At 42.3% G+C, this 26661-nt stretch overlaps 3 protein-coding genes across 3 annotated transcripts; 1 reads left to right on the top strand and 2 right to left on the bottom strand.

Annotated features, from left to right (window-relative positions):
- Positions 1–545: 545 nt before the first annotated feature.
- pxdc1b (PX domain containing 1b) lies at positions 546–11426 on the bottom strand. Its single transcript, XM_056364795.1, has 5 exons — positions 10634–11426; positions 4142–4233; positions 3927–4044; positions 3715–3826; positions 546–3252 (listed from the first exon to the last, which is right to left on the bottom strand). The coding sequence occupies exons 1-5, from the start codon at positions 10887–10889 to the stop codon at positions 3129–3131; spliced, it is 702 nt and encodes a 233-aa protein (XP_056220770.1). The 5' UTR covers positions 10890–11426; the 3' UTR covers positions 546–3128.
- Positions 11427–16994: 5568 nt separating this feature from the next.
- Positions 16995–22530, top strand: chrnd (cholinergic receptor, nicotinic, delta (muscle)). Its single transcript, XM_056363740.1, has 12 exons — positions 16995–17150; positions 18334–18479; positions 18818–18862; positions 18988–19097; positions 19235–19390; positions 19539–19648; positions 19969–20169; positions 20554–20665; positions 20824–20938; positions 21232–21442; positions 21554–21672; positions 22143–22530. Exons 1-12 carry the CDS (start codon positions 17093–17095, stop codon positions 22323–22325), a joined length of 1566 nt encoding a protein of 521 aa, XP_056219715.1. The 5' UTR covers positions 16995–17092; the 3' UTR covers positions 22326–22530.
- LOC130160934 (CD276 antigen-like) lies at positions 22527–26434 on the bottom strand. Its single transcript, XM_056363741.1, has 6 exons — positions 26287–26434; positions 24740–25072; positions 24073–24333; positions 23678–23974; positions 23472–23566; positions 22527–23240 (listed from the first exon to the last, which is right to left on the bottom strand). Exons 1-6 carry the CDS (start codon positions 26354–26356, stop codon positions 23193–23195), a joined length of 1104 nt encoding a protein of 367 aa, XP_056219716.1. The 5' UTR covers positions 26357–26434; the 3' UTR covers positions 22527–23192.
- Between the last annotated feature and the right edge of the window lie 227 nt (positions 26435–26661).

The raw sequence follows: 26661 nt of genomic DNA on the forward strand, positions 1-26661 counted from the left end.
TTATGATCATTAATTAATATAGAGATACTGAGTTGATGATTACCAATATTCACCACAAGGTGGTGCTCTAAGATAATTAAATGGGCAACAGACCAAACCATATCCTGCCTGTAGTGGAAGCAGCATGTAGATCATTAAATAAAAAGCCACACTACTAATAATAATACTGTGTTTATATGATGCATATTATTCTAAAATTCACTGTTTCAAATCAAAAGGTAAAATCCTCAGCAGCTAATTTTTGCTAATGAGCTACTCTACTTCCTGTTGAGAAGTTTAATCTATATCAGTATATATCATATATACTATATGACATAATGTTTTGTATTTAAAAAATTAATCTGTAAATTAACTCTATAGTTGTCAGCTGAATGTGGTGAAGTAAATTAAGTGCAATATTTCCAACTGAAATGAAAGTATCAAAATATAAACTGAAAATACCTTGAAATTGTACTGAAATACAGTTAATTTATTCAGTTTTGTTCTACAACTTCAGACCAATAAGTGTGTTCCCATCATGCATTTCTCAGAAAAAGAAAACACCATGAAGATTTTCTTTTTATTGAAAACGTATTTATTTGTTTTGAGAAGCTTCGAGAATAATAATTTGTATCTAATACTGTCTGAATAGCTTTAAAGTTATCAAACATACACTTCATCTTCAACGTTTATAATTAAGGTCATTTTCGGTCGGTTCCTTCATTTACACGTCTACACACCAGATACATACACACGTGTTACAAGGCATAGAGCGGTTATTTTCACAGGAGTGTGGCTGGAGTTTACACAATAAATAACAACCTATTGTGAATTATTATTTTCATATATTACCTGTCATATCTGAATCCTCACACCCCTGGCTGACATAGTGATATGTTTGAAACAATAACAACTGAAACTGGAGTACCAGCGTTTTGTTACTCGTTCCTGTCACTGCGCTGAATCAGCTGAGTACCATTTTAGTCATAACTTCATGGAAACTGTGGCAGAATATTTATAATGCACCGACTGCTTAAGCTCTCGAAGGGCCTTGAGGCAGACGGAGGGGTGTCGATATTCTTTGATCTCTGAATACGAGCTCACAGGAAACATCAAGCGCTTCTTCGCAGAGTATGAAAATTTAAATGACAAATTCCAGTTTCCTTGTTACTGAATCATCTTAATCGATGCCTTCATGTGGCTGTTTTCTGCAACAGAAAAAACCTTTACATCCAGAGAATATCCATCAATGCAAGACGTCATTCTTGGAGAGAAGAGAGAAAAGAAAGACCCCCCCCCCCCCCCCCCCAAAACAAAAAAGAAAAAGAGAGCATGAAATAGTTTCACGCCCTGAGAAAGAGCTGTACTTTCTCACGGGGTGAATAGTGATCATGACTGTGTTACTAAATAGACTCATGCGGAGGACCGTCCTGTTGGAGTCTTGTGTGCCAAGTTTGTGAGGGTTGAATGCCTTTGTGTTAAGAAGGGCAGAAAACTGGACACAAGCTGTTAGCCCACATTGTAAGACGGTGAATGCAACCTCTGCATCGACAGGAGCGTCAAAACAATGCGTGCAGACGGACTTCCATACATTTAACCCTACACACACACACACACACACAAACACACACACACAAAAAATGTATTTTCTGCATTTGCAGCGCTGCACTGAGCTCCACGGTTTTAGATGCAGAAGTGAAAGCAGCCTCCTCACTGTGGGAGGGACCCAGAAAACATACAAAAGGCATGCATTTTAATCAAGTGTTATCCTATACACAGTACAGCCATGTTGTTTTTCTTCCTTAGAAAAAGAGAGGACTTGTATCCCCCCTCTCTCTCTCTCTCTCTCTCTCTCTCTCTCTCTCTCTCTCTCTCGCAGGCCAAGCTGCAGACTCCCACGTTCACTGTAGTCAGCTGTCTGACTGAACCCACTCACGTCATCTTACAGGACGGGGTCAGATGTGACCTCAGTTGACCCATAAAACAAAACAAAGCTTTCTTTGCCCCATTTTATCACTCATCAGATGGCGACAATAGCGGAGAGATGATTCAGTTATCCACATAATGGCAGCACTCATTCTCTGCTCAGACACATCAAATTATTTGTTTATACACATTAAAAACAAGCAACAATACCAGCTACACTATTTACACATATTGCATTCTACATTTATTTAAGGAACAAAATCTCACCAACATCCAAAAAGGCAGCATTGAGCTCTCACTTTGGAAAGACTGTGTTGTAACAGGATGATAATGGCACTTCATATTTCTTTTTTACGTAACAGAAGCACATATCTTTAACTGTGAAAAATGTTTCTGTAGCTTAAACTGTAAATCAATTTAACAGCAGCTTTAAGTCACTATTTGTTCAACCTTGAATTCAAATTCCTATGATTTCTATTCATTTAGCTTGGAGGCAGCTAAACCTTCTCATGAGAACGCATCACGTCCAGTTGCTCTCTCATGCCGAAGAAGCTACGTCTTTTATCACAGCAACAAATCGGAGTTATAAGCTTGTACACGAAAAAAGAAATCCCTAAATGCTGGTGTAAATTGCACCATAAACAAAGCTCATACACAAAGCTTCACTCCTGCATTCCCACAGCAAACAAAACACCAGTGGAAGGGAAGCAGTTTAAAGATGCGTCCGATGCTACGATCGAGGTCCAGCGGTGAAACTGGCTGCGCACGGTTAAACACTAAAGATAAAGAAAGAGCGCTGGTAACTTCAGCAGAGTTATGAGTAACAGTGACCGGTCCAATGCGGTTTGGTTCCTTTCCAAATTTCAGCCGACGTGCGGCCCTCACAGGTTGCATCACAACACCTGAAATCCTTCTAATAGTCAGTCTGAAGACTCTTATCTTGATTTGTTTTTAAATAAGGCTCTGGATGAGGCACACCGGTGACGTCACAGAAAATGGCAAAAAATAAAATAAAGTGTTGCTGCCGTTGCGCTCTGTCAGTATTTCGGTGCGTACTTTGTGCACCTGCCCGACTCCGCCGTGAGCTAGAAAACTTTAAGCAACTCTTGAGGATGCTACGCTAAGCGGCAGCGTTAACTCGGAGCGGCTGCGTGCGGCGACAGCGTCGACCGTCCGTTGGCAAAAAAAAAAAAAAAACGTCTTGTGGGTGAAAAATCCCTCCGTCACTCCAGGATGTCGGTTTCAAACGGGACCAGGTGGTAGTAGGAAAGGTTGGTGACATACGCTTCTGTTTCCTCGTCGCACACGTCTGCTTCCATTGGCAGAAACTCTGTTCCGTCCTCATACCTGGCAACAAAATGACAGACACATTACTGCAGGGACAGGAAGCAGCCATGTAGTCTTACCCAGGAATCACATCTTTGATGCCTTTTATCTAAAGCTGTCTACATGCTTTTTACTAGTACAAGGTAAGAGCATTGCATCAGTAAAAATCTCAGCGACGTAAAGTTTTGTTTTGTGTGAAGACCCGAGAGGAATGTGTTGGTCTCTTTTGTTTCCTACACACACCCAGGGAAGGAAGAGGTGCATAGACACACTTCCTGTGGTGCATAAAGAGGAGGGTGGAGGTTCACAGGGTGGGTTCACACTCAATGGCCTCTTCCCCCGGGCCGAAGCACTTAAAGAGCAAATGTAGAAATCCTTACGTACGTAGTAAACAAGCGAGGAATCCTGTGCAAACTTGACGCCATCTTCAGGTTCTAACCTAAGTTTCATGGCATCAAACGCTGGAACGATTTTAACACTTACGTATGTTCCACAGAGTCAGTGGACGAAGGTCTCTCCTTTTCTTCAGGGATATTGTGGTCGAACACGATGGTCTCCGTGTTGGCCAGACAGAATCCGTTCGACCGCATGATTTCTGAAAGGTACAACGTCACATCACCTGTTGAGTCGCCACGACGCCCCGAACGTCTCCGTCTTTGTGCAACGAAAAGGAAAGAAAGACCGAGACGTCGTACCTGATATCTTGATCGGACTCTGAAAGCACGGCTGGATTCTGTGGACCTTGTCGTTCCTCAGCACCTGGTCCAGCGGCGACCGCTCGAAGAACGTCAACATCACCTCTGACCTGGAATACTGCGGACAGAGGATTATGGGTGATTTAGTTGCAGGTTTCCCCAACATCCACCTTTCGGGCCCCCGGTAAAAACTTATTTGCAGTTGAATGTCGTACCTTGCACGGCATGTTGATGGCGTTCTTCAGTAGTCTCTCCACCTCGTTCAGTTTCTCCTCAATGTCGTGTGCCTCTTTGATTTTTACCAGCCCTGAAACAAACAAATAAATAAATACAGTACGGACATTTTAATAATTTGGTTTAATAAAATAAAATGCAGAATTAATGACCAACACATCAAACCCATTACTTTGTGTTTAGTGCTAATTAAGCAAATGTTAGCATGCTAAAATGCTAAACTACTATAAGGAACCAATTAACATCATACCTGCTGAATATCAACGCGTTAGCATCGTCATTGCGAACATATTAGCATGCTGTTGTTAGCATTTAGCTATGCCTGTTTCTATACATCTTCAATAAAAAAAACAAATTAATTAATTAATTAACTAATTAAAACTTAAAAATGCCAAGAAACGCATCCTTCTTTTCCTGGACAAAGAAGGATCCTTCAGGTGGATCCGTCGTGGCCGAACCTTTCCCACAATTCATTGCACGCCGGTTAATGAAAATAATGTTGCAGCAAACAACACCGACAGAGAGGCTGAGGATCACACTGTTAAATGTGAGTATGATGTTTCAGCTCGGTTCAACTGTTCAAACCGAGGACTCTTAAACCTCACGTTTTTGTGACAAGGGCCTTGCGTCGCAAAGGGCGGGGAGTTCGGCCTTCGTGGACCCAGACTGAGGATGCTGCTCCAGAACAGCTCCCACAATTTAAATGTTAACTGTGACTATTTCTGTACCTGGGTGATAAAAAAAAAGCTGCTTTGACCTTTGCTGCCAACAGACTATTATCCACCCATAGGTCAGGACTCACCGCCGGACAGGCTCGTATTTATCTCAAGTTGGGAAAAAGGTTGCTACGATTGCAAGAGAAAAGGTGGTAGTCTATTAAATACAGTAACCTTTTTTATTAACAATGCCCCCTGATATTTACCCCAAGACAGTAGAGGGAGGCAAAAAAATAGACTGCTTATCACTGTCTGCACAGGGAACAGTATAACGTGATACTGTCAAACTGCCGGTGTTTGTACAAGAGGAGTAATGGCAGAGTAGAGAAGCTCCACACAACGGCGTCTGTGATAACGCGTTAATCCTGCATAAAACCAGCAGCGTAATTTAAGAGGTAGTGGGAGTGTGAAATCAGCACTTTTAGCAAGAAGGCCTGCGAGGCTGCCGCCCATGTGAGTCAGCAGTCGGCATCATTTACCGCCCTGCTGACAAAGGGCCGCGCCGAGGAGAATAATGATGGAGGCTGCAGCCGCGCTGATGAGCCTCCTGTCTGATGTAAGCGCTACGGATGAAACGTGGTCACACAGCGGTTTCGGTTGCTCTGAGTAAGAGCGCCTGAAGCAACACGACGCACACAGTCACAAGCTCATCCATTTATAATGGTCCCACAGTCATGACATCATACCCACGGGGATGTGAAAGAGTGATTGGGCAGTTATATCATCACCAGGATGCCCGCCCAAGTCTGAACCTCACACCGCCTCCGGGTTGCTCTTCTTCAAGACACGACGCCGGTGTAACTATTTTATTTATTCGTCTCCGACCCTGGATGTCAAACTTCACCACAGACAAAACCCGCACTCACTCTCGTCTGTTGTTCCTCTTCTAAACAGTTTAGTAAAGTTCATCCACTCTTCCTGCCATGTAGGTTGCTTATGTAATGGATCAAGTGCAAACCAGCGCACATTATTTATCGGCTGTAGACACACAAGACATCCAGGCTGGGTTTAGGAAGAATGTATAATAAAATATAATCAGCGGTTTTTGTGTTTGGAGCTGGTAACAATCATAGGAAGCCAAATATACAACAGGCTGTGTCTCCGCTTATTACTGAAAGTACAGTTACTGTGTCTTTTATTTGGAATTAAATTGATCATACGTTTTTCAAAGTTATTCTTAAGTTTGAATTTAATATTTACATTATACAGCCTGTATAAGCCTTACTTCAACCTTCCTGATTATTTTTACCATTAAATACAGTGCAACGGGCCTGTTTAATATGAAAAACAGAAACATGTGGAGTTATTTTTGCAACAGTTTGGTGCTGGTTGTGCAAGATTTAATCGAGTTAACCACAGTAGATGTGACATGTAGACGGATGTGCATATCTCTTCGATTAGAGGCTGCACATTCAACACGTACTCGTTGCCATCGCATGGATGCTACAAGGATGTTAATCAGCTGAGAGACTCTCATGTACACAAGCTGCTGAAAAACAGCAAGCTGGGGCGATTTCAGAGAGCTCCACATGCGAGGCGCCTCCTCGCTAATTAGTTTTGGAAATAGCACAGAACGTGTGTGAGTGTGTGTCGCAGACGGGCAGCAACAGAATGCAATCAATCCAGAATCCAAAATTGCAGGGCTCCACCGGATTGCTACTGACACTCCACTCTTACTGCAGCTCCCCTCCCACTGTGGCACACAGGGAATCGCCCAAATACAAAATAAATACAGACAACGAAAGAAAAAATAAACCCACCATGCCTCAGGGTATTACTCCTGAGCCACTGCACACCGTGAATTTCATCTCCAAAACTACAGAGTACTCATCTGTGTGTATCTAATCTCTGATTTGCTGTGTTTGTTACAATTACAGGGTGGTTCTCTGGAAAATGTCTTCATATAAACTGAGACTATTTCCTGCATGGGCTTCCTGGCTACAGTGGTCCTTGTGTTGTTAATAATTAATCTACGTTTTCGACATTTATCTACCTGATGCAGCAAGATGGTTAAATCTCACAAATGACAGTAATTACACACACGCCAGATGACATTTAGTGTATGATCCTGCCTCATAGGTTTGTTTTTGTTTTTTTTGTTGCAATTACATGCTAAAGTTAACCATCTGTTAGTTGTCTGACAGTATGCCATGTTGGCAGGCCCCTCTGTTTATGGTATTAGCTGAAATAACACAGTACAAGTAGGTTTACAACAGGAACTGCTCTGTGTTCAAGTCATCCTCAAACACGCTGTCATAACAGTCGTCAGATGTTGTAAGCAGCAGCTATCTTCTGCATGGATCTGATAAGCACATGTCAGCAGCATAACACGTTATCTCCTAACCACTAGCTCGCCGCAGTTACGCCACCATGTTATTTCTGGATGCCTCAGTCAACAGGCAGAGGACATCAAAATTCAGTAATCCTGTGTACGAGTACCAGTATTGAAGTCTTTACCTACCTAGTGCACTATATTTATTAACTCGTGCACTATATTTAACTAGTGCACTATATTCCCTACCTAGTGCACTATATTCCCTACCTAGTGCACTATATTCCCTAACTAGTACACTATATTTATTATCTAGTGCACTATATTCCCTACCTAGTGCACTATATTTATTATCTAGTGCACTATATTTCCTACCTAGTGCATTATATTTATTATCTAGTGCACCATATTCCCTACCTAATGCACTAGTTCCCTAACTAGCGCCTTATATTTATTAACTAGTGCACTATTCCCTACCTAGTGCACTATATTCCCTACCTAGTGCACTAGTTCCCTAACTAGCGCATTATATTTATTATCTAGTGCACTATATTTCTTACCTAGTGCACTATATTTATTATCTAGTGCACTATATTTCCTACCTAGTGCACTATATTTACTAGCGCTTCACTATATTTCCTCAATTACATATCTTTCTCTGACTTAAATAACCAGTATCTAAACTCAAATATTAAAACACATTTAAATTTTTCATTGTTCTCAAAACTCTTAAACTGAGCCTCACTGTGACTCACGCTTATCTCAAGTTTAAAGGAATAGTTCACTCATAGTTAGAGGAGAATACATTTAAAACTTTAATTACTTAACAGCTAAAGGAATTAGTAAAATGACTTGTAACTCAGGCCTTAACGTTGCCTCCTAGCAGCAACGATTTCACTTCACCCCTTTCCCCCCATCACCGAGCGCATCTCTCTACAAGCCCCATCCCGCTGACATCACACGTCCTCGTCCTGTCTTTCCACTGAACGCTCAGAGACCAAATATATGTTCATAAAAAAAACAAAAAACAAAAAAAATTCCCATGATCCAGTGCTTGTCCTTTAATTGATGATGACCAACCAACATGGTGACTGACATTCAAGAGGAAACTATTGAGAATCTCGTATGAAGACGTGTAAGTGGGAGTGGGGGTTTTCAGACACAGCCTGTATCTACATTCCCCGGTGGTATCTGGTTCGCATGGAATTTGAGCAATCACTTCCTGTCAGTGTTCACTCTGAGGTCACATGTCAGGTAAGTGTTATGAGGCTTTCACAGACCACAGGGACTAAATATGGGAAGTTCATCTCTCTCCCAGCTCCCCTCTGTCATCATGACATAAGTCTGAACGCTCTGCACGCCCCCTCTGTTGCCCGGGTGCAGCGGAGAAACAGGAAAACATGAGCAGAGCCAGAAACTGGAGCAAAGTGGACTGAGAAAGGCCAAAGCTTCGGTTTGTCACAGGACTCTCACTCTGAGGAAATCAGAAGAGATGCAAATGAAATATTGAACAGAGGAACGAATTAAGGAAAGGCCAAAAAGGGGGATTGTTATTGACCCTGTGGCTTGATATCAATCAATCAATGAAATTGTCAAACCAGCTTGAGTCACCACCGACATCTGCCTCAGCACTGATATCACCGCCCCATTTATCTCTGAGCTGTAGTGAGGATATGAACAATGACAGACAGTTACTAAAAAAATAAAAGAAAAAAGAAGTGAAAAAGTGAGTCATGAGCTCTGAAATGTCTCTTCCCAAAATGCAGTGCACGCTGCACTGGCAGAGGCGAAGCGAGCGAGCGAGCTGTCAACAAATCCGTCAGCTATTTTCAGTGTCTGGGCAGGAAGCTGAGCTTTCCAGTCCCCACTAAAGGGATGTTTCCAAAACATTCATATAGGCTCAGTGGGTAGAAACAAAAGGGCAGTGCCAAGGAGTCTGAGTGGGGATATCACACACACACACTAACACACACACACACACACAACACACACACACACACACACACACACACACACACACAACAAGCTGGGAGCACTGCCAATCCAACTGGCAACGCAAGGGCACCACAGTGTCGGGTCGGTATCTGACAGAACACGGCCCTCTTAAATCAGCTGGCATCGGCTGATGATGCTGATGATGATGATGATGATGAATCACAACCTTTCAGATCGTCAGTGACATTTTTCGTACTGCTACTTGCAAGAAGGAATTAAAATTATGCTTCCATTTCAGATCTGTAAAGAATCACACATCACCAAATTCATTGATTGATTGTTTGTCGGAGAGCGATGTGTCGCTGATAACCGTGACCCTCGGACAGCGCAAACAACCTTCGCCTCACTGCTGGGTATCTATGAGCGTTTCTGCCGTGACCCAGTAACATCCACCTACTGTTCCCTAAAGAGGTCCGATGAAGTAGTTCTGGTGCATTCCCAAAACGGTGACCTCGCTGACCTTTCAGATCACACAATGTCTCAGGTCCTAAATATTGACGAAGGATTTGGAAACCATTGTCTTCGTGTTGGTATACAGGCTACGTGATAGGTCTGCTGATGTGACATGTGAACGTGGACTTTTGTTAATTATTAAGCTGTCCAAACAAAAGCATGTAAATCCAGGCTCTGAAGCGGCTGTGGTCACATTGACCCTTAAAAACCTTATTGATTATGTTTAGCTACACGTTTTCCTGTTTTCATTTAACTTCCTTAAAACACCATAAGTTACACCATCTTAGATCTTAGGTTACGAGTTATTATGTGATGCCCAGTTGTTCTGTCCGTACAACACCCAACACTAAAAGTATCTGGCGAGAAATTGCACATTTAGAAATGTTTTACAGTTCTGCTTCACGCAGCTGTTCTGGAAACAGGATCTGATTGTAATCCAGACAAAAAAAAAACAATCTAAACAACAGCTGTCTCAGGCAAAAATGTAAACAGGATTATCATTTTGCAGGAGTTTTCCTGTGGCGAGCAGAAGCAAAGTCCCCCCCCCTCCCTGAATACTGATTCGCAAAAGCTGAACTTTCCAATGAACTTTCCAATGTGTCCAAAACAGTGATCGATGTCAAGAGTGGGAAAGGAGTTTAAAGATGACATGAAACTAGTTGTTCTGGACAGAAACTTAATCACCAATAATTTTAATTTTTCTTTTTTGTTATAGTTTAAAAGTCTGCAAGATAAATGTGAGGATTTACTGGTTTTCTTCATGTTTTATCATTAGAAACTGAAGTTTTGGGGGGTTGTTGTTGTCAGGCATTTTCTCTATTTCTGACTTTTTTTTAAACTAAACAAATAATTGATCAGGAATTAAAACAATTATTATTACAGGGGGTGGGGGGGTCCTAAATCCCGTGCATATGGTCCCATAATGTGTAGCTGAGCCCCTGATCATAATTTAAATATCATTTGTGAAACTGTTTAATGCTCTATCACCACTTCCGGTCACATTAGTGTCACATTCTATTGTTTCCCCTCATACCAACCTTCTATCAGTGGAGACTTGGAGAGGTCTCTTCTGTCCTCGGGGAAGGACTCTACAAGTCTTTTAAAGAGCCGACCCAGGTCGGAGTAACTCCGGTGCAAGTATAAAATGTTCCTGTCCGACCACTCGGTCCGGATCTCGAAGAACTCCTCTTCCTCCCCCCGCTGGCTGATGATGAGCCTCCGGATCCCGTTGACCCAGCAGTCCCGGACAAACATGTTGACCAGCGACGTGCCTTCAAACACAGCCGATGCCATTCCTCAGACGTCAGTCCAGCATGCTGGGGCGGGCCGGGGGAGGGTGGCGGCGGCGGTGGCGGGTCTCAGGACCGAAGGAGTCAACGCCGCAGGAATGTGGAAGAATAAAACAAAATGCGGCGGATGAGGAAAGAAAACTTGGGGAACTTTTCGGCGCGTCGTCTGTCGGCGGTCTGTCAGCGGCGCGTGAGAGCGGGAGGAGGATGATCATTGCGTCTGCTCAGCTCATCACAGGCGTGATCTCAACGTGGCATGATTTAGAGAAAAAAAAAAAAAAATAGACTTTAGAGTCAAAGATAACACCCCTCCACCCCTCCCCCCTGCAAAATGTATAAGTTTATATTTCCCGTCTTCATCAGTAAAAAGTGCAAAAGATTAAAGAAAATAAAAATAAAGCTCCATGAGATTGTTTGATCTGTGAAATCAAAGCGCTGCTCCCTTGTCTCGTCTGTTTCCGAAATCCTGAAGCTTTTCACTTCACACTGTCTGGGGAAGCAGTTTTCTTTCAGCACAGTTTCCTCCCCTCTCCTCTGCGTCCTCCCTCCTTCCTTCCTTCCTCCCTCCTTGACAACAGAGGAGCCTATTATTATGCAAAGAGCCGCAAAAAACAAAACTGTCCATCTCCTGATTTATAATCAGGAAAAGGAGAGAAAAAAAAAAGTTGTTTAAACTTTTTTTTTTCTTTATTCCTTCAGCTGCATTTGATGCCACGTCTTCCTCAAATCACTTAATCTTAAAATGATATGTTTGGGGGGAAAATAAAAAAACCACAAGAAAATATTTGAAGAAGAGGCCAATAAATGAAATGCATCAGTTTTATTTGCAGGATCTGCAGTTTCTGACCTCATATAACTCAAGTCGACACACAAATACTATTATAGCCAAATGTTAGCCACAGTGAAAAAGATGCACTGTTATTTGTCTCCTTGTCAGAGTGACTGATTTGTTCTGCATAGCTCCATTGAGCAGCACGCTAATGTTTCCCTTGAGTGCAGAGGCAGAGACCAGTGAAAGCGTTTTACAGGAAGCCACGGCCATGTCAAGTAATGACGATTCAGCTGTAATTAACTCGTGCACTGTGGGAGAAGGACTGTTCTGGTAAAAGCAATTCATGACAATGCGGGCACAGGAAGTATCATGCAAAACTGTAAAACACATGCACACAAATGCAGACATGTGGTAAGAGGGACGTATGAATGCAGGAAAAATCTGTGCATAAAACTGGAAGTGGTGCGGCTGAGATGAGAGAAAGCAATCCAGCTCTAATGGGCACATTATGTTTTACGACACAGAGCAGATTGTAGGTGCGAACGTCTGCCTTCGTGATCCCCTTTTGAGCTCGCAAGTGCACCTCAGTGAGCGTTTCAGGCTCACCGTGGCAAAAGTGAACGCTCTGAATAAGGAAATGGAGCCAGTCAGGAAAATATAAAGTTTCAATTTGCCAGATTTAAGCTGCCCGGAGAGATTCCCTTTTAATGTTTGACGGTTTTATATTCAGCTGTTTCATTGTTCCTCGGTGCCAACGTCGCTTCTGTCTGCACAGAAAAGTGAGGGATTCTTGTCTAGAAATGTAAACCACTCACTGAAGTGATTTCACAAGAGATTAGATAAAGATCTTCCTTTATTAGTCCCACACTGGGGAAATTTGCATTGACAGTACGAGAAAGAAAAACTGCAAAATGCCGGTAAGAAATACAGAGAAAGATAAATAATTGATAATAATATAATATATACGAAACATTTACATTTAAATGAAAATAAATTTGAATTCATATACATCACAGTGGACCCTTGGAAAATTAAAACCAGGCAGAGCAGCGATGTTGGAGTTGCTCCTTCTCTCATGGTGGCGACTGGTTTTCAAAATGCAGGTGAGATAAACAGTGTGACAAAATCACCTGTCATCCCGTTGACCACACCCAGAAGTTACATAGCCCCGCCCATCTGTCTGTGAAGCCCTTTTCCCCTCCAAACCAGGAGAACAAAGAACACCAGGAACCAGTGAGTTGGACTTTTCGAACCTTCAGTATAGAACTCGAGGATGAAGTGATTCAAATTTGGAGGTCAAAGGTCAAAGGTCATGGTGGTGACCTCACGAAACACCTCGACGGAACGTCTTCAAATTTGGCACAACCATTCACTTGGACTCGAGGGGCGAGCTGGTCATATTTTGTTGGCCAAAGGTCAAAGGTCACAGTGACAAATGGTTAATATTTTTTACATAGCTCTGGATAAACAGGGATGTAACCTGAAACTAGTCTGAGTGGCGGAGGGATACGACCACGAGGAGGTGATTCTAGGTTTCAGTCAGGTTATCCTTTAATGACTGAGGTCAACCCCAGAGGACAGAGCTGATGTTCTTACTAACATCAGGCTGATTCCAGAGAGTGAAGAGGCGGGAAGGAAGATTCAGGGAACCCGGTTAGCCGATCCCCCAGACAGCAAAACCTTTGAAAAACAATGAAGTACGGCCTATACTGTGAAAGAATCTGTTTCTTAGACTTAGTTTCTGACACTGTGGCGCAGTTTGTTTGTTTTTCAAGTGTTTGTGTGTGTGTGTGTGCTGCACATCTCATTTTAAGCATGAATGATCTGAGATGATTATGTTACATGGAGAGACCGCATCAGTGTTATCAGAAAGCCCCTTCTCCCCTTGTGTAATAACAGGATCTGTCTGTTTTGAGCAGCAGGGCTTCAATCTGTGGTTTGGCCACATTCACCGAGTCAGCACATTCTGCCTCGGTACCTCATTCCAGTGTAATTCCTCTGAAAGAGTCGACTTTAAATGGAAAAATAGACTTTCGCCCGCTCATCCTTAAAGCCCCTTCCCATGCACAACCTAAGCACATTTGTCTCCCATTACAACAGAGGCGATGCCAAAGCCGAGTGAGAGAGCAGCAGGAAATGTTAAGAGTTGGTTTGAGGAATAAAAGACCCAATGTGTCACCAGATGGAGGCAGATAGACGGACAGTTTGTTTGTGCGCTCCAAACTTTTAATGGGCTAATCTTGGATTAGCAACTGACTTTAGGTTTGAAATAAGAATTTGGATTTGTTAGCGAAAGGATTCATTCAAGTGAGACTTAAAGGGAAAGTTTTACATTTTGGGGAAATGTGCTTATTTGTGTTGTTTCCGAGAGTTAAACAAAGATTTGCACCACGCTCACATGACTGCGTTAAACATGAAGCTGGAGCCAGGAGACGTGTACCGGCAGCATCATACCGCACCTAATGTTGTTATGGTTACAATAATAACAGGAACAGTGAATGACATAAATAGTGTTGACTGTTGCTTTCAGACAGGAAGCGAAAAGCAACTTTGCTCACATCATAACATTTGTTTTACAGGACGAGAGTCTTGCAAATGAGAGTTGGTTAAGCTTAAGGAAAGATCGTGGTCTGGGTCAATGCAGAAGACGTCCACACTGACTTCCAACAGTCTGCGGTTAATTCAATGTTGTTGCCTAAACCGAACTACAGAAACATACTATTTGCTCTAGTTTGGTTGTAAACATAATTTCGAGAAGGCGGCAGCAAGAAGTTTTGGAAACGCGGGGTTCACGTTGTCTATCTTGTAACCTGGGAGGTGGACCTACAGCACAGCTATCAAGAGTAACATTTAGAGCCTTGATTATCACCTAAGAAAACTTTTACACCCATATTTAACTATGCAGAGAGGAGGAAAACTCCTGTTGTCTGATTTGTCACTCACTGACAACCGGTCTCTAAACCGCCACACCCTGAACCTGAGGTCTCTAATCACCCTCCAAATGATGAGCCCAGCCTTCCCCCGAATTAAAAGACCTGCTGTGGATTTCTTCACTAAAAGATCACCTGTGATGACTGGAGTGGAATCATCTCCGGTTTCAAAGCTACTCTGCTCCAGCTGCTCACAAGCCAGGACGACGTAAACCTTCTTCTTCATCCCTTCCATTGATGCGCACGTAAATTTCACCCTCCGACAAGGCCGTATGCTCGGGGCAAACCCGGCTCCTTTACCCTTGTAAATCCTATGCCATCTTTTATTCTCTCAGAAAAACCAAACAGGAGAAGCTCATAAAGCAAAAGAGGTTTCGGTAAACAAAGAGAAAACATAAAGATGTACGCAGCTGTCGGAGGACAAAGAACATCTGCGCTGATGGAAGCAGGCGGTCCGTTTTCTCATTGAGAGGCTTTGTGAGCTTCACTTGGAGGAAGTCATTCTGAGCCATAACTCTGTCTTTATTCACACCCCAAGACAAAACCCAGTGAGGAGAGCAGGGGCTGGGGTGACGGTGGGTTAGCCGACTGCCTGAGTGTTTTTAACAGGCCGTATAATGGACTGTGGCCGTCTTCGCTGAGCATCTGTTGGACCTTCTTGTTTTACGGCCCCCCCCCCGTCCTTATTGTGGCACCAGTGAAGCTCGGAGGCTGGAAGAGTCGAGACGGACCTGACGCACGTCTGTTTGCTTTATTTCCTCACTGTGGAAATCCAAGTTCCCGCTACAGAGGCCATAACTCAGATCTGCAGGTTTGAGGCATCGAGAAATCCGTGCAGTTGGTTCTGTTCAGTGTTTCGCCGGGCCGAGGCGAGACCAGAGCAGAGCGTAAAGATTAACTCCCCCCCTTTCCTCACTCCCAACAGTTTGCAATCCAAGAGAATTAATTTATTTACAATTATAGTAGAAATGGAGTCGAAGGAAAAGTAATAAAGCATTTCCTGAATTTCATATTTTAATTTAACTATTAATCCATTAATAAAAACAAACAGTATAAAACTCTGATTAGATAAACCATTTAGAAATACATTTATTAATTCATGAATAATTAACTGAATTTGAAAAGGCATTTTAATAATAGTTATACATTCCTGGATCCCCTCTTCAGTTTCCATTTCCTTTTTCCAGCTGCTTTTCCTTTTCCTATTTGCTAATCGATTTGCTTAGTCATTTAGCTTCTCCATTTAACCTGTCTGTGACAAACCCACCTGGTTAACTCTCCAACCAATCAGAGAGCTTGTTGCATCCCACGGCTATGTGGGAGAACACCTGTTCTCCTTCTGAATCCAGCAAAGAAAAGACAATTAAAACACATTTTCATACACTTAAAGGAAATTTTAAAAGCTGATGACAATTCATTTTAAAAGACTTGACCTGATCTACAGTGACAATATTCAAATACAATAAGCAAACATCACCTACAGTCCTTTGCATTTACAATTACATGTCACTACGCTGTTTAGGGATCAAAATGAAAAGGTGATCTGTCAGTCTTCTTCATGGAGGCAGGTCATCAGTCAGGACGCCGCTTCCTTGTCACTTGTCTGTCTGAGTCAGTGGCAGCGGCTTGTTTTTATAACCACATGGAGCATTATCGCCACCTACTGTTGAACTTTAGCCTCCTCATGTTCTTGTTTTCAATGCAGTGTCTTTTAGGTAAATAAAAGTATGATTAAAAAAAAATACCATTCCCAGGATTGTTTATAAAAACCATGTGTTTGATCGTTTCTTGTTCCAGCTGAATCTTTAATATGTTCCTCTCTCATTTTCAACACATGTTCCACCACAGTCTCTTTTTCATTGCAGATGTCACAGTTTCCAGATGGATGTAACGACCAATTCAGTTCGGCGTGAGCTTATCTTATTCTACTTATCAAGCTCTTTTCCACTCACACCTCCTGCTGCATCTGGATCTGCATCTGGATCTGCATCTGGATCTGGTACAGATGTCTTCCTTTTAGATTCAGGTGTAAGAAACACACTGTGGGAATCTGGAGCCTCTCACGCCACATCCAGTGGCTAGCTTTGCCCCCACAGGTACAAAATGATTTTGCAATTGAAATGACATTTTATAGATTATAAATATATTAAAGGGGCAGTCTGTGTGTTTTTATTGGTCTTACCCGGTGGTGAGTTTACGGTGACCTTGGTGTTTCTGTCATTCCTCATCACAAGTTCAGATCTTTATGATGTTATTACTGTATTTGCCCCCCCCCCCCCCCCCTCCATGTCACTGTTTCCCGTCCACAGTGGAGGTGACAGCAGCCGGCTGCTCAGGCCTGCTTTCTATTTTCTCCTCTCTGTGTTGCTGCAGCTGCTGCCTGTCACTCAGTCAGTCAGTCAGTCAGTCAGTCAGTCAGTCGGTCGGTCGGTCAGTCAGTCAGTTGCCTTCCTGGCAGAAGGTCGGTGGGTATAAGGCCTCCTCACTCCTCACCACCAATCAGCCATGAAGCTTCAGCGTGCAGCGCTGGCCTCCGTCTTCCTGCTCACTCTGCTCTCCACCGGTAAGTTCTTGTTGGTTCTTTAAAATCTGACGGAGTTAACTTTCGTTTGTGAAGCTGTTTTTGTCCAGTGTTTGAAATAGTCAGACTGCTGTTCGTAGTGAAGTCCTGAGCTGACTCTTCTTCCTGTTTTAAAGCAGCATGTATTTGTTGTCATTAGTAAATATCTCTTTATTGTCATTTTTTCCTTTTTAACATTATAGAGACAAACACAGGAAACTCAACTCCTGCACTGAGACGTTGACAAACTCAGAGTCATCATGCTACAGCTGAAACATTTAGCAGATCAATTTTGATAAGTGATCAAACGTTTCAAGTCTTTTTCAAAATAAAGTTTTAGCTCCTCAAAGGCAAATATTTGATAATTTTCTCAGTATTTTACAATAGTTGTAGAAAAGAAGCAGTTTGAATGTGTTAATCTGAGCTTTAGTAACTTTTGATTTGCATTTTTTACTATTTTACAAACCAGGAAAATAATCAAATAATCGTGAAAACAATCAGCATATTGATTAATATTGAGAATGGTAGTTAGTTGCCGCCCTACACTCGTTATTTAGACGGAGAATAAGTTGTGAAAAATAAAACAGATGGACTAAACTGTAAGTATTTTGCTGAGAGGAACAGATCAGTGCACAACCACAGACTGGGCTTTGATTTCATTAAAAAAATCAACATATGTGCAAACAAAAACACAGAAACATGGCCGAGCGCTGAACTGGGAGTGTGCAGAGGAGAAATGTCTGACAGTTATGTGCACTGGTCTCACAGCAGCTGCCACGACCCACTGAAACATGAGCGGCATGAAAGCATTCACACACACTCAGGAGGCCCTGTTTGTTGTGTGTGTGTGTGTGTGTGTGTGTGTGTGTGTGTGTGTGTGCCATTGATTGCTTTATAAAAGTGAAACCTTCTACTTTTTAGATAAAATCAATAGAAAATTATCAATAACTTTTCTTCCACATTTACAGGAGTATTGTTGGATATTTCTATTTGTATTTACTTATATTTCTTGCATGAACTGTGCTGTCTGTGTGTGTTCATTTGTTTTTCTGGAAGAGGATCATCCTTCCATGTCACACACTTTGCTGTATTGAGCTGGGAATGAGTCAAAATACTATTTCCTTTTGATGTGAACATAAAAGTGTTTAAACGTGTGTGTGTGTGTGTGTGTGTGTGTGTGTGTCAGAGTGCTGGGGCAGGAACGAGGAGGAGCGTCTGATCAACCACCTGTTCAAAGAGCGAGGATACAACAAAGAGCTGCGTCCCGTCGAGAGGCAGCAGGAGGCCGTCGACGTTTACCTCGCCCTCACACTCTCCAACCTCATCTCTCTGGTACAAAGCAGTTGTGTGTGTGTGTGTGTGTGTGTGTGTGTGTGTGTGTGTGTGTGTGTGTGTGTGAGTGTAATAGTTTCTAAGGACAGTCTGTTTCTACTGACAGTGAAATGAAGCAGTACATACCAAAACAACACTTTAAGAATTTCCCCAGTTAAAGCATTTTCTTAATCTGAAACATCCCATTTATATTTAACAAACATTGGCTGAAATCTAACATGTGTGTTTGTCTGTCTAGAGCAATGACATAAAGCTAATTAAAATAATTAATACGTGGTTTAAAGAGTTGGACTTTCTGATGAATCTGCTGATCCGTCTTTGTCGTCCTGCGTCTGCAGAAAGAAGCAGATGAGACGCTGCTGACAAACGTCTGGATCGATCATGTAGGTTAAAGCTCTTCTTCCTGAAAGATTCTTCCAATACTTTATTTCTGTGTTTGTTAATCTGTATAGACACTGGAAATGTATTCTGAATTGCACAGTGCACTTTCACTTTGTGTGTGTGTTAGACATGGACCGACTATCGCCTGTCGTGGAATACAACAGAGTTTGATGGCATTGACACACTTCGCCTGCCGTCCAGCATGGTGTGGCTGCCAGAGATTGTGCTGGAAAACAAGTGAGATTCAATTTACTTTTATTTTTGTTTGATGACTCTGAACCTCTGATTACTCCTCGTGTGTTTGTCTCTGGGTAATACGAGACAAAATAAACATGATTTTATATATTTTTAATTTCATCCCTGCCTCTTCTCAGTAACGATGCCCAGTTCCAGGTGGCCTACTACAGTAACGTCCTGGTTTATGAGAATGGTCTCTGCTACTGGTTGCCACCCGCCATCTTCCGCTCCTCCTGCTCCATCAACGTCAACTACTTCCCCTTCGACTGGCAGAACTGCACGCTCAAATTCACGTAAGACACAAACCAGACAGTGATGTGCGGGTTTACATAAAAGCTGTGCTGCATTTAAAACGCTGATAAACTTGTATGACAACCAAGCCTTCTGTAGATCAGCTGTTCAGATCAGCATTTAGATAATTTTCCCAATGTGGCTTTGCAGCTCTCTCACCTACAACGCCAAAGAGATCAGGATGCTGCTGAAGGAAGAAGCGGACGAAACCAGCAAATGGTTGGTGGAGTGGATCATCACCGACCCTGCAAGCTTTACAGGTGTCCTCCCAGTCACACACACACACACACACACACACACACACACACGCACAAACACGTTAACAGTAACCACAGTTTTTGCACATGATGGTCTAAATGCAGTTTTCAAGATTTCTTCACGCTGCCTGGAATAAAATGTGCCACATTTCTTCCCCTCTGAGGCATTTTTGTTCATTTTATTTTAATGCAGCTTGGAAAGAAATCAGTCACCATTGTCGATATTATCTCTAAAGAATATCAACTCAATCCTGGCTCCAGCCTCATCGTCTAAACCTTGTTCTGTTTTTTTGTTTTGTCCTGTTCGTGGCTGATGTCGCCAGAGAACGGCGAGTGGGAGATCATCCACCGGCCGGCCAAGAGGAACACCTACAAACACATTCCCATGGAGAGCAACAAGCACCAGGACATCACCTTCTACCTGGTCATCAAACGCAAACCTCTCTTCTACATCGTCAACATCATCATCCCCTGTGTGCTCATCTCCTTCCTGGCCTCGCTCGTCTACTACCTGCCCGCTGACAGTCAGTGCAGTTTCCTCTCCAAAAACACAAAGATTCAGTTTGAACAAAATGCAAAAAGATTCATTTTACATTCACATTATCACACGTTTACTGTAAATGTGAGCTGCTGTTATTTACATCAGTGATGTGCAGATGATTGTTATTTATTTATTGTTTGTTTTATTAAATGATGCTTTTATTACAAAATTATTTTATGAACTTAAATCTGTATAAATAAGCTTCGGTTAAAGGTCACAACTGATGATCTTTTCCATTAATCATTTGGTTTTTAAACATTTAAAAAATGTGGAAAAAAAGGTTGGAAAATACTGTTGTCAAAGAAAATTATTAATTTAATCGTGTGTGTGTGTGTGTGTGTGTGTGTGTGTGTGTGTGTGTGTACAGGTGGTGAGAAGATGACCTTGTCCATCTCTGTGCTCTTGGCTCAGTCTGTCTTCTTGCTGCTGATCTCTCAAAGGCTGCCGGAGACTTCCATGTCCGTACCGCTTATTGTCAAGTAAGACACACACACACACACACAGACACACACAGACACACACACACACACACACACACACACACACCAGGCCAACGATCAGACAGAAATGTATTGAGTTACCAGTGGATGAAATATTTTATTGTGTTTGTTCTTGTACCAACAACTGTGTGTCTCAGGTATCTGATGTTCATCATGGTGTTGGTCACGGTGGTCGTGCTGAACTGTGTGGTCGTCCTCAACCTGCACTTCAGGACACCGAGCACACACGTCATGTCTGAGTGGACCAAGAAGGTAACACACGCACACACACACACACACACACACACACACACACACACAGGCCATACACACTCCTCCTCCTGTGTCTGTGTTTTATGGATCATATACTGTATAGAAACAAAATCTTGCTCTTTTGTCATGAAAATGTTGAATTTTAATTTCATCGGCAGCATTACAGATTTGCTCTGTTCAAAATATAAAAAGTTTTTCAAAATTGATACAGATTGATTTGGAGAAAGAAAAAACCAGACAAATTATGCCTCTGTTTTTTTTTGTATTTTTTATTTCCCCTCCTCTTTGTCCAGTTCTTCCTGGAGCGGTTGCCGCGGCTCCTGCGTATGTCCCGCCCTGCAGAGGCGGAGCCATACTGGGATGGAGTGCTGCCACGGCGATCCAGCTCAGTGGGGTACATCGCTACGGCGGAGGAGTACTACAGCGTCAAGTCCCGCAGCGAGCTGATGTTCGAGAAACAGTCAGAGAGACACGGGCTGATGACACGAACCACGCACGCTGCATGTACGTCCACTATTTCATTCATTTCAGTCATGGTTCCCCAGACGTGGGATGTTGTCACTGACACACTTTCTGTGTGTGTGTGTGTGTGTGTGTGTGTGTGTGTGTGTGTAGTGGTGAAGCCACAGGAAGAGGGAGAGGTGACAGACCAGCTGTACGCAGAGATCAAGCCGGCTGTGGACGGAGCGAACTACATCATCAAACACATGCGCAACAAGAACGACTACAACGAGGTGAGACGCAGAGGGAGAGAAAAACAGGATGAAGTTGTTCTTCACAGTAAAGGTGATGGTGGTTCTGCAGCTGCAGCTCGTCAACGCTGAAACTCTCTTTCTAGAAGAAACCAGTTCAAAATGCACCTAAAACAGATTTCTTCTGTATCTGAGAAAGGTCAAAGGTTATCTTTTGCTCTTTTCCATCTTTGTATATATCCTTGTGTTTCTTTTCTTAATACCTTTTATGTAAGACACTTTGCCTTGTAGTAGAAGGGTGCAATGCACATACACTCCTTGTCGTCAGTTTATTAGGAACACCTTGCTACATCTAACACAGCAGTCCTGCAGTAAATCCTCCTTTCATGACGGTTTCGGTCTTCAGTTTTGATTGAGACTGTGCTGAAGAGATGTTGAGCCACGTTAATAAATCAAATGTGTCACTGTAAGTTATAAACTAAACTTCTACCCCCACGCTGCCGTCTTCGCAGGAGAAAGATAACTGGAGCGGTATCGCTCGTACGGTGGACCGGCTCTGTCTCTTCCTGGTGACTCCGGTCATGACGTTGGGCACCATCATCATCTTCCTGATGGGAATCTGCAACCACCCTCCACATCTGCCCTTCAAAGGAGACCCATACAACTACAGAGAGGAAAACCCTCGCCTGCTGTAACAGGGACACACACACACACACACACACACACACACACAGATCAGTGTTTAAATCCAGAGATTTGTTGCGTCTTTATATTTCTGTTTGAGAATTTTTCCACGTGTGTAGCTGTGTGTGTTATTTCTTAAATTTGAAGTGGATAACTGAATCAGTATATTACTATCTTAACTTTATTTGTGTGGTTTGAATAAACATTTACACTCAGCATCTTTGATTTTATTTTTGTACAGAAATCATTTAAGGGTTGAGCTATCTGTAAGTTTTGCTATTGCTACATCGCTAGCGTTAGCATTGACACCTGTTACCAGTCTGGACAAGAGCTTCAGCCATAGTTGTGTTTGCAGGACAAGAGGTTAAAATACGTCCTCTGAGCAGCTACTTCTTCAGGGCAGACTGAATTAGCTAGTTAACTAGTTAGCATGCTAACTTCAGTAGATGAAAAGAGATAGAAGTAGAAGCAAAACAAGATGGTCGCTTTCCATCTCTAGAGACAGCTGTTGATGAGTAAAGGAATAAAGTTTGATGCTGAACTTGCCACATTTCTTCTAGGCTGGTAAGTAAACAGCTGCTAATGCTAACGTTAGCTACATATAAACTTAAACAAATAGCTCCTTTAAGAGGAAACCACAAAGGAGAAACCAGGAGAACCTGGAAGACAAAATGTTTGTTTACTCCATTGCACATCAATAGTTCAGAACATAATCTAATCCTTCAGTGTTCGGTGGAGAGGTTTGTTCGTCTTGAACTCCTCTTCTTTACAGTTCTTGTCCATATGACATGAATGTTCATGTCATGCTCACAGTCGTTTAACACAGTTATACATCAGAGTCTCCAGTTTACTGAAGCAGAGGGTTGCCGGTCTGGAATTCATTGATTCTGACGTGGCGTTTCTTCATATGTTGGTGCGCAATTTCGCTGAAAATAAATAAAATTCAGTATCAGAAACATAAAAACATTAAATCAAAACAATCTAATTTATTCTTCTTCAGTATAAAGAACAATTTCTGCAGAGCAAAAAACATCACATCGTCGTGATTCCTTAATTTGATTTGGTCAGATTTTATATTTTGTCCTAATTTCCTGTTTCATCAATGGAAACAACAAACAGGAAATGAATTTAAAAGTGTATGAAGAACATTATTTTACCCTTTGACAGTACAGAACAAGGACGACTGTTGCTGCTAGGACCAAAATGGCTACCACCACCCAGCCTAGAATGCCTCCAACTTTGGCTGAATACCCTGAAATGGAAAGTCAGTTACTTGCACTTTCCCATGATGCCTCATGATGGTGTTTTCTGATGTTTAGATTGTTGCAGGTTATACAGATAATAACACTTCATGCAGCCTCACCTGGATTGTCCTCTATCCTCAGAAAGGTGTTGGTTATCAGTGTCTCCTCAGCATCACTCAGTTCACAGGTGTATGTTCCTTCATGATATGGAGATAAGTCCTGTAGTGTGAGGCTGCCTGACTCTGACACACTTTTCACCTGCTTCCTCCACTTCTCCGAGACTGAGGAGGAGACGCCAGCTCCGGTCCGGGTCAGGATGATCTGATTGTGGTTGAATTTCCAGACAAGGCCTGTTGGGGGAGTGTTTGAGGCCGTGCAGGGGATCGTTGCTTCAGTGCTGGATCCAGTGATAGAAGCTGAAATGAAAAAACATTTTGAGATAGCTCTGAAAATCCTCTACAGGCTAAACAAAGCAACAAAACTAATTAAAAACAGAAGTTCCAGAGTGACTCACTTGTTTTAAACAAAGTGGCTCTCCTCTTGTGTCTCTCAGTGCTGACGGTGCAGCTGTAGCTCAGATCAATATCTGAAACTGTCAGAAAACCTCTGATGTTGTAGAGGTGGTGCACAGTTTGCTGGATGGTGGTTTTACTCTGGAGGTTCATGTTGGATGGAGGGCTGGTGGACCAGGTGAGCTCAGGTTCAGGGTAGATCCCCTCCGAGCTGCAGGTGATCTTGTTTTCTACCTGCTGGAGGTCGACTTTATCAACTGTAGCTGTGTTTGAAAAAAAAGAGAGAAGAGGAACAGTGTGTGACAACATATTTGTTATTTTACATTTATAAATGCACTGCACATACAAAAACCCATGAAGGTCACATGAGCTCCTCAGCTATCCTGACTCTGGATTTTCTGCTTAACCGTTAGCTTAGCTTAGCTTAATTTAGCTGACACAACCATCAAGGTTACCCTGGTAACCAAACATTTTGTGTTTCTTCTAAGCATTTCTCATACTGTCCACTTTTGGGTTGATAAATGAATCCTTATAGAAGTCACTCATATATTCTGTCCAGTTTCTGAGTGGTCATCTAACTTGTTTCGCTGCCGCGCCAGAAAGAAAATGCTTTTGAAAGATCATGTTATACAACAATATGACAATCTGTTAATTTAAAACAACCTGTACCTTTGATAACGATAAAGACGATGGCAGATACGTCAGCGTCAGTTGCACTATGGGTCATGCAGACGTATGTGCCCTCATCTTTTGGCTTGATGTTTCTCAGCAGCAGTGTTGCTTTTCCCTTCTTTACCTGGTCGTCATACAGGCGTGTTCTCCCTGCATACTCAGCAGCTGCCACTTTGTGGCCCTTCAAAAAGCTCGAGTCGCCAAAGCGTGAGCAGATCACCACATTATCGGTGTCCATCTTGGACCACATGACCCTCACACCTTTGCCGTCATATTGGAACTGACAGGGGAGCACGCATTCCTCTGAAATCCGACAGATGACGGTAAACTCTGGAAATACAGACACAGGAAACAGAAAAACATTCAGGAGAAACTGGCAACTCTTTTTCTTGAGGATGAAGTCCTCCCTCCAACACTGCGCTTTCTACACTTCACCAACAACTGCCATGATGGCAACGGCAGAGCAGCCCACTCTGGTCTTCAAAACGGCTCTCCAGACACCTATGGGTGACGTTACGGGGGCTACGTACATCTTTATATTGAGTCTATGGGAGCCACATTTCTTGCACGACTAAAAACAACACTGCCTTTTGACCCAGGTATGAGGTTTTCCCAGCTCCTGCAAACATGCTTCACCCGTGATCAATGTATAAGATTAAACCTGATATCTTGGGAATGTAGTCTCCCATCATCTCATCACCATAGAGAGCTGTTCTGTAGCAGGAACACAGTGCTGTGGGTGGAGAAGCTGTGACTGTTTTACTGTAACTGTCAAAGGCAGAGATCAGAAAAACTGATAAATGAAGATAGTTAGCTGAAGTTTTTTTTGTTCCTGTGACATGTTTACATTCTTCTGACATTTACGTCTGCTATGAATCAGACATTTCAAGCTTCAGCTGACTTTATCTGAGGAATGAATCTTGGTTTCAATGATTCCATGACCGATTTCAGTCATCATAACATGACATTAACAGGCGTTGAAAATATACTCAATACTTACTTGAGTATTTTTATTTCTGTTACTTTATACTTGTATTTGACTCTTTATTTTACAGTCGAATACAACACATCTTATACAATGCTTCAGCAGCATATTACTGTTGTAGTTGCTCAAGTTGGAGCTAGTTTTAACTGCTTTATATAAAATTAGTCCAGTGGTTCCCAGCCCTGGGGTTGGACCCCTCTAAAGGGTCACAAGATAAATCTAAGAGGTTGTGATTAATGGAAGAGAGAAATTAAGGTCTCAGACACAAATTTGTATATTTTTTTTTTTACATTTTCTCAAATCTTTGTTTTTGAAATGTTATTTATACAATTTGAGATGAGAAGTTCTTTAAACAGGAATTAGTGAAACATAGATATGAGTATTTGTTTCTGTGACAACTAGCTACTTGCAAAAAATACTGAGAATTATTTCCAGCTATAGTCTCACAAATACTGTATTTGGTTAATATTCTTAATTCAACACAGGCCATTTCTACATGTATCCAGACAATAGCATGAAGTTTATTTTCTGAAATATTACTCGCATACCCCTGACTCACCTTTTCCTTCTGCTGGAGAAACAATCCACAGGAAAGAACAAAGAATCAGACCATAAGTATATGCTGCCATAATGAACCAACACCAGCAGCAGTACGATGATAGCCCAGGTTATCTCTATCTCTTCTCCAACAGCAGACTGACAGGACCTGTTTGTCTCTGCTGATATAGGACCTGTTATGTTGTTTCCCAGCACCTCTACCTCCCTTTGCGTGACTAAAGTAAAACTTAAAGCTTGAAACAACAGACAGCATTTATCAAATCCAAGATTCAGGGATCATATATACATAAATATGAAACTGCTTTGGACTTAAGTTTGCAAGAAAATATAAAAGTGAAAGAAAAATTTACTTTTATCTTTCACTTTAAGTGTCATA

Source organism: Seriola aureovittata, chromosome 20, assembly GCF_021018895.1.
Source record: "Seriola aureovittata isolate HTS-2021-v1 ecotype China chromosome 20, ASM2101889v1, whole genome shotgun sequence".
Taxonomy (NCBI): Eukaryota; Metazoa; Chordata; class Actinopteri; order Carangiformes; family Carangidae; genus Seriola; species Seriola aureovittata.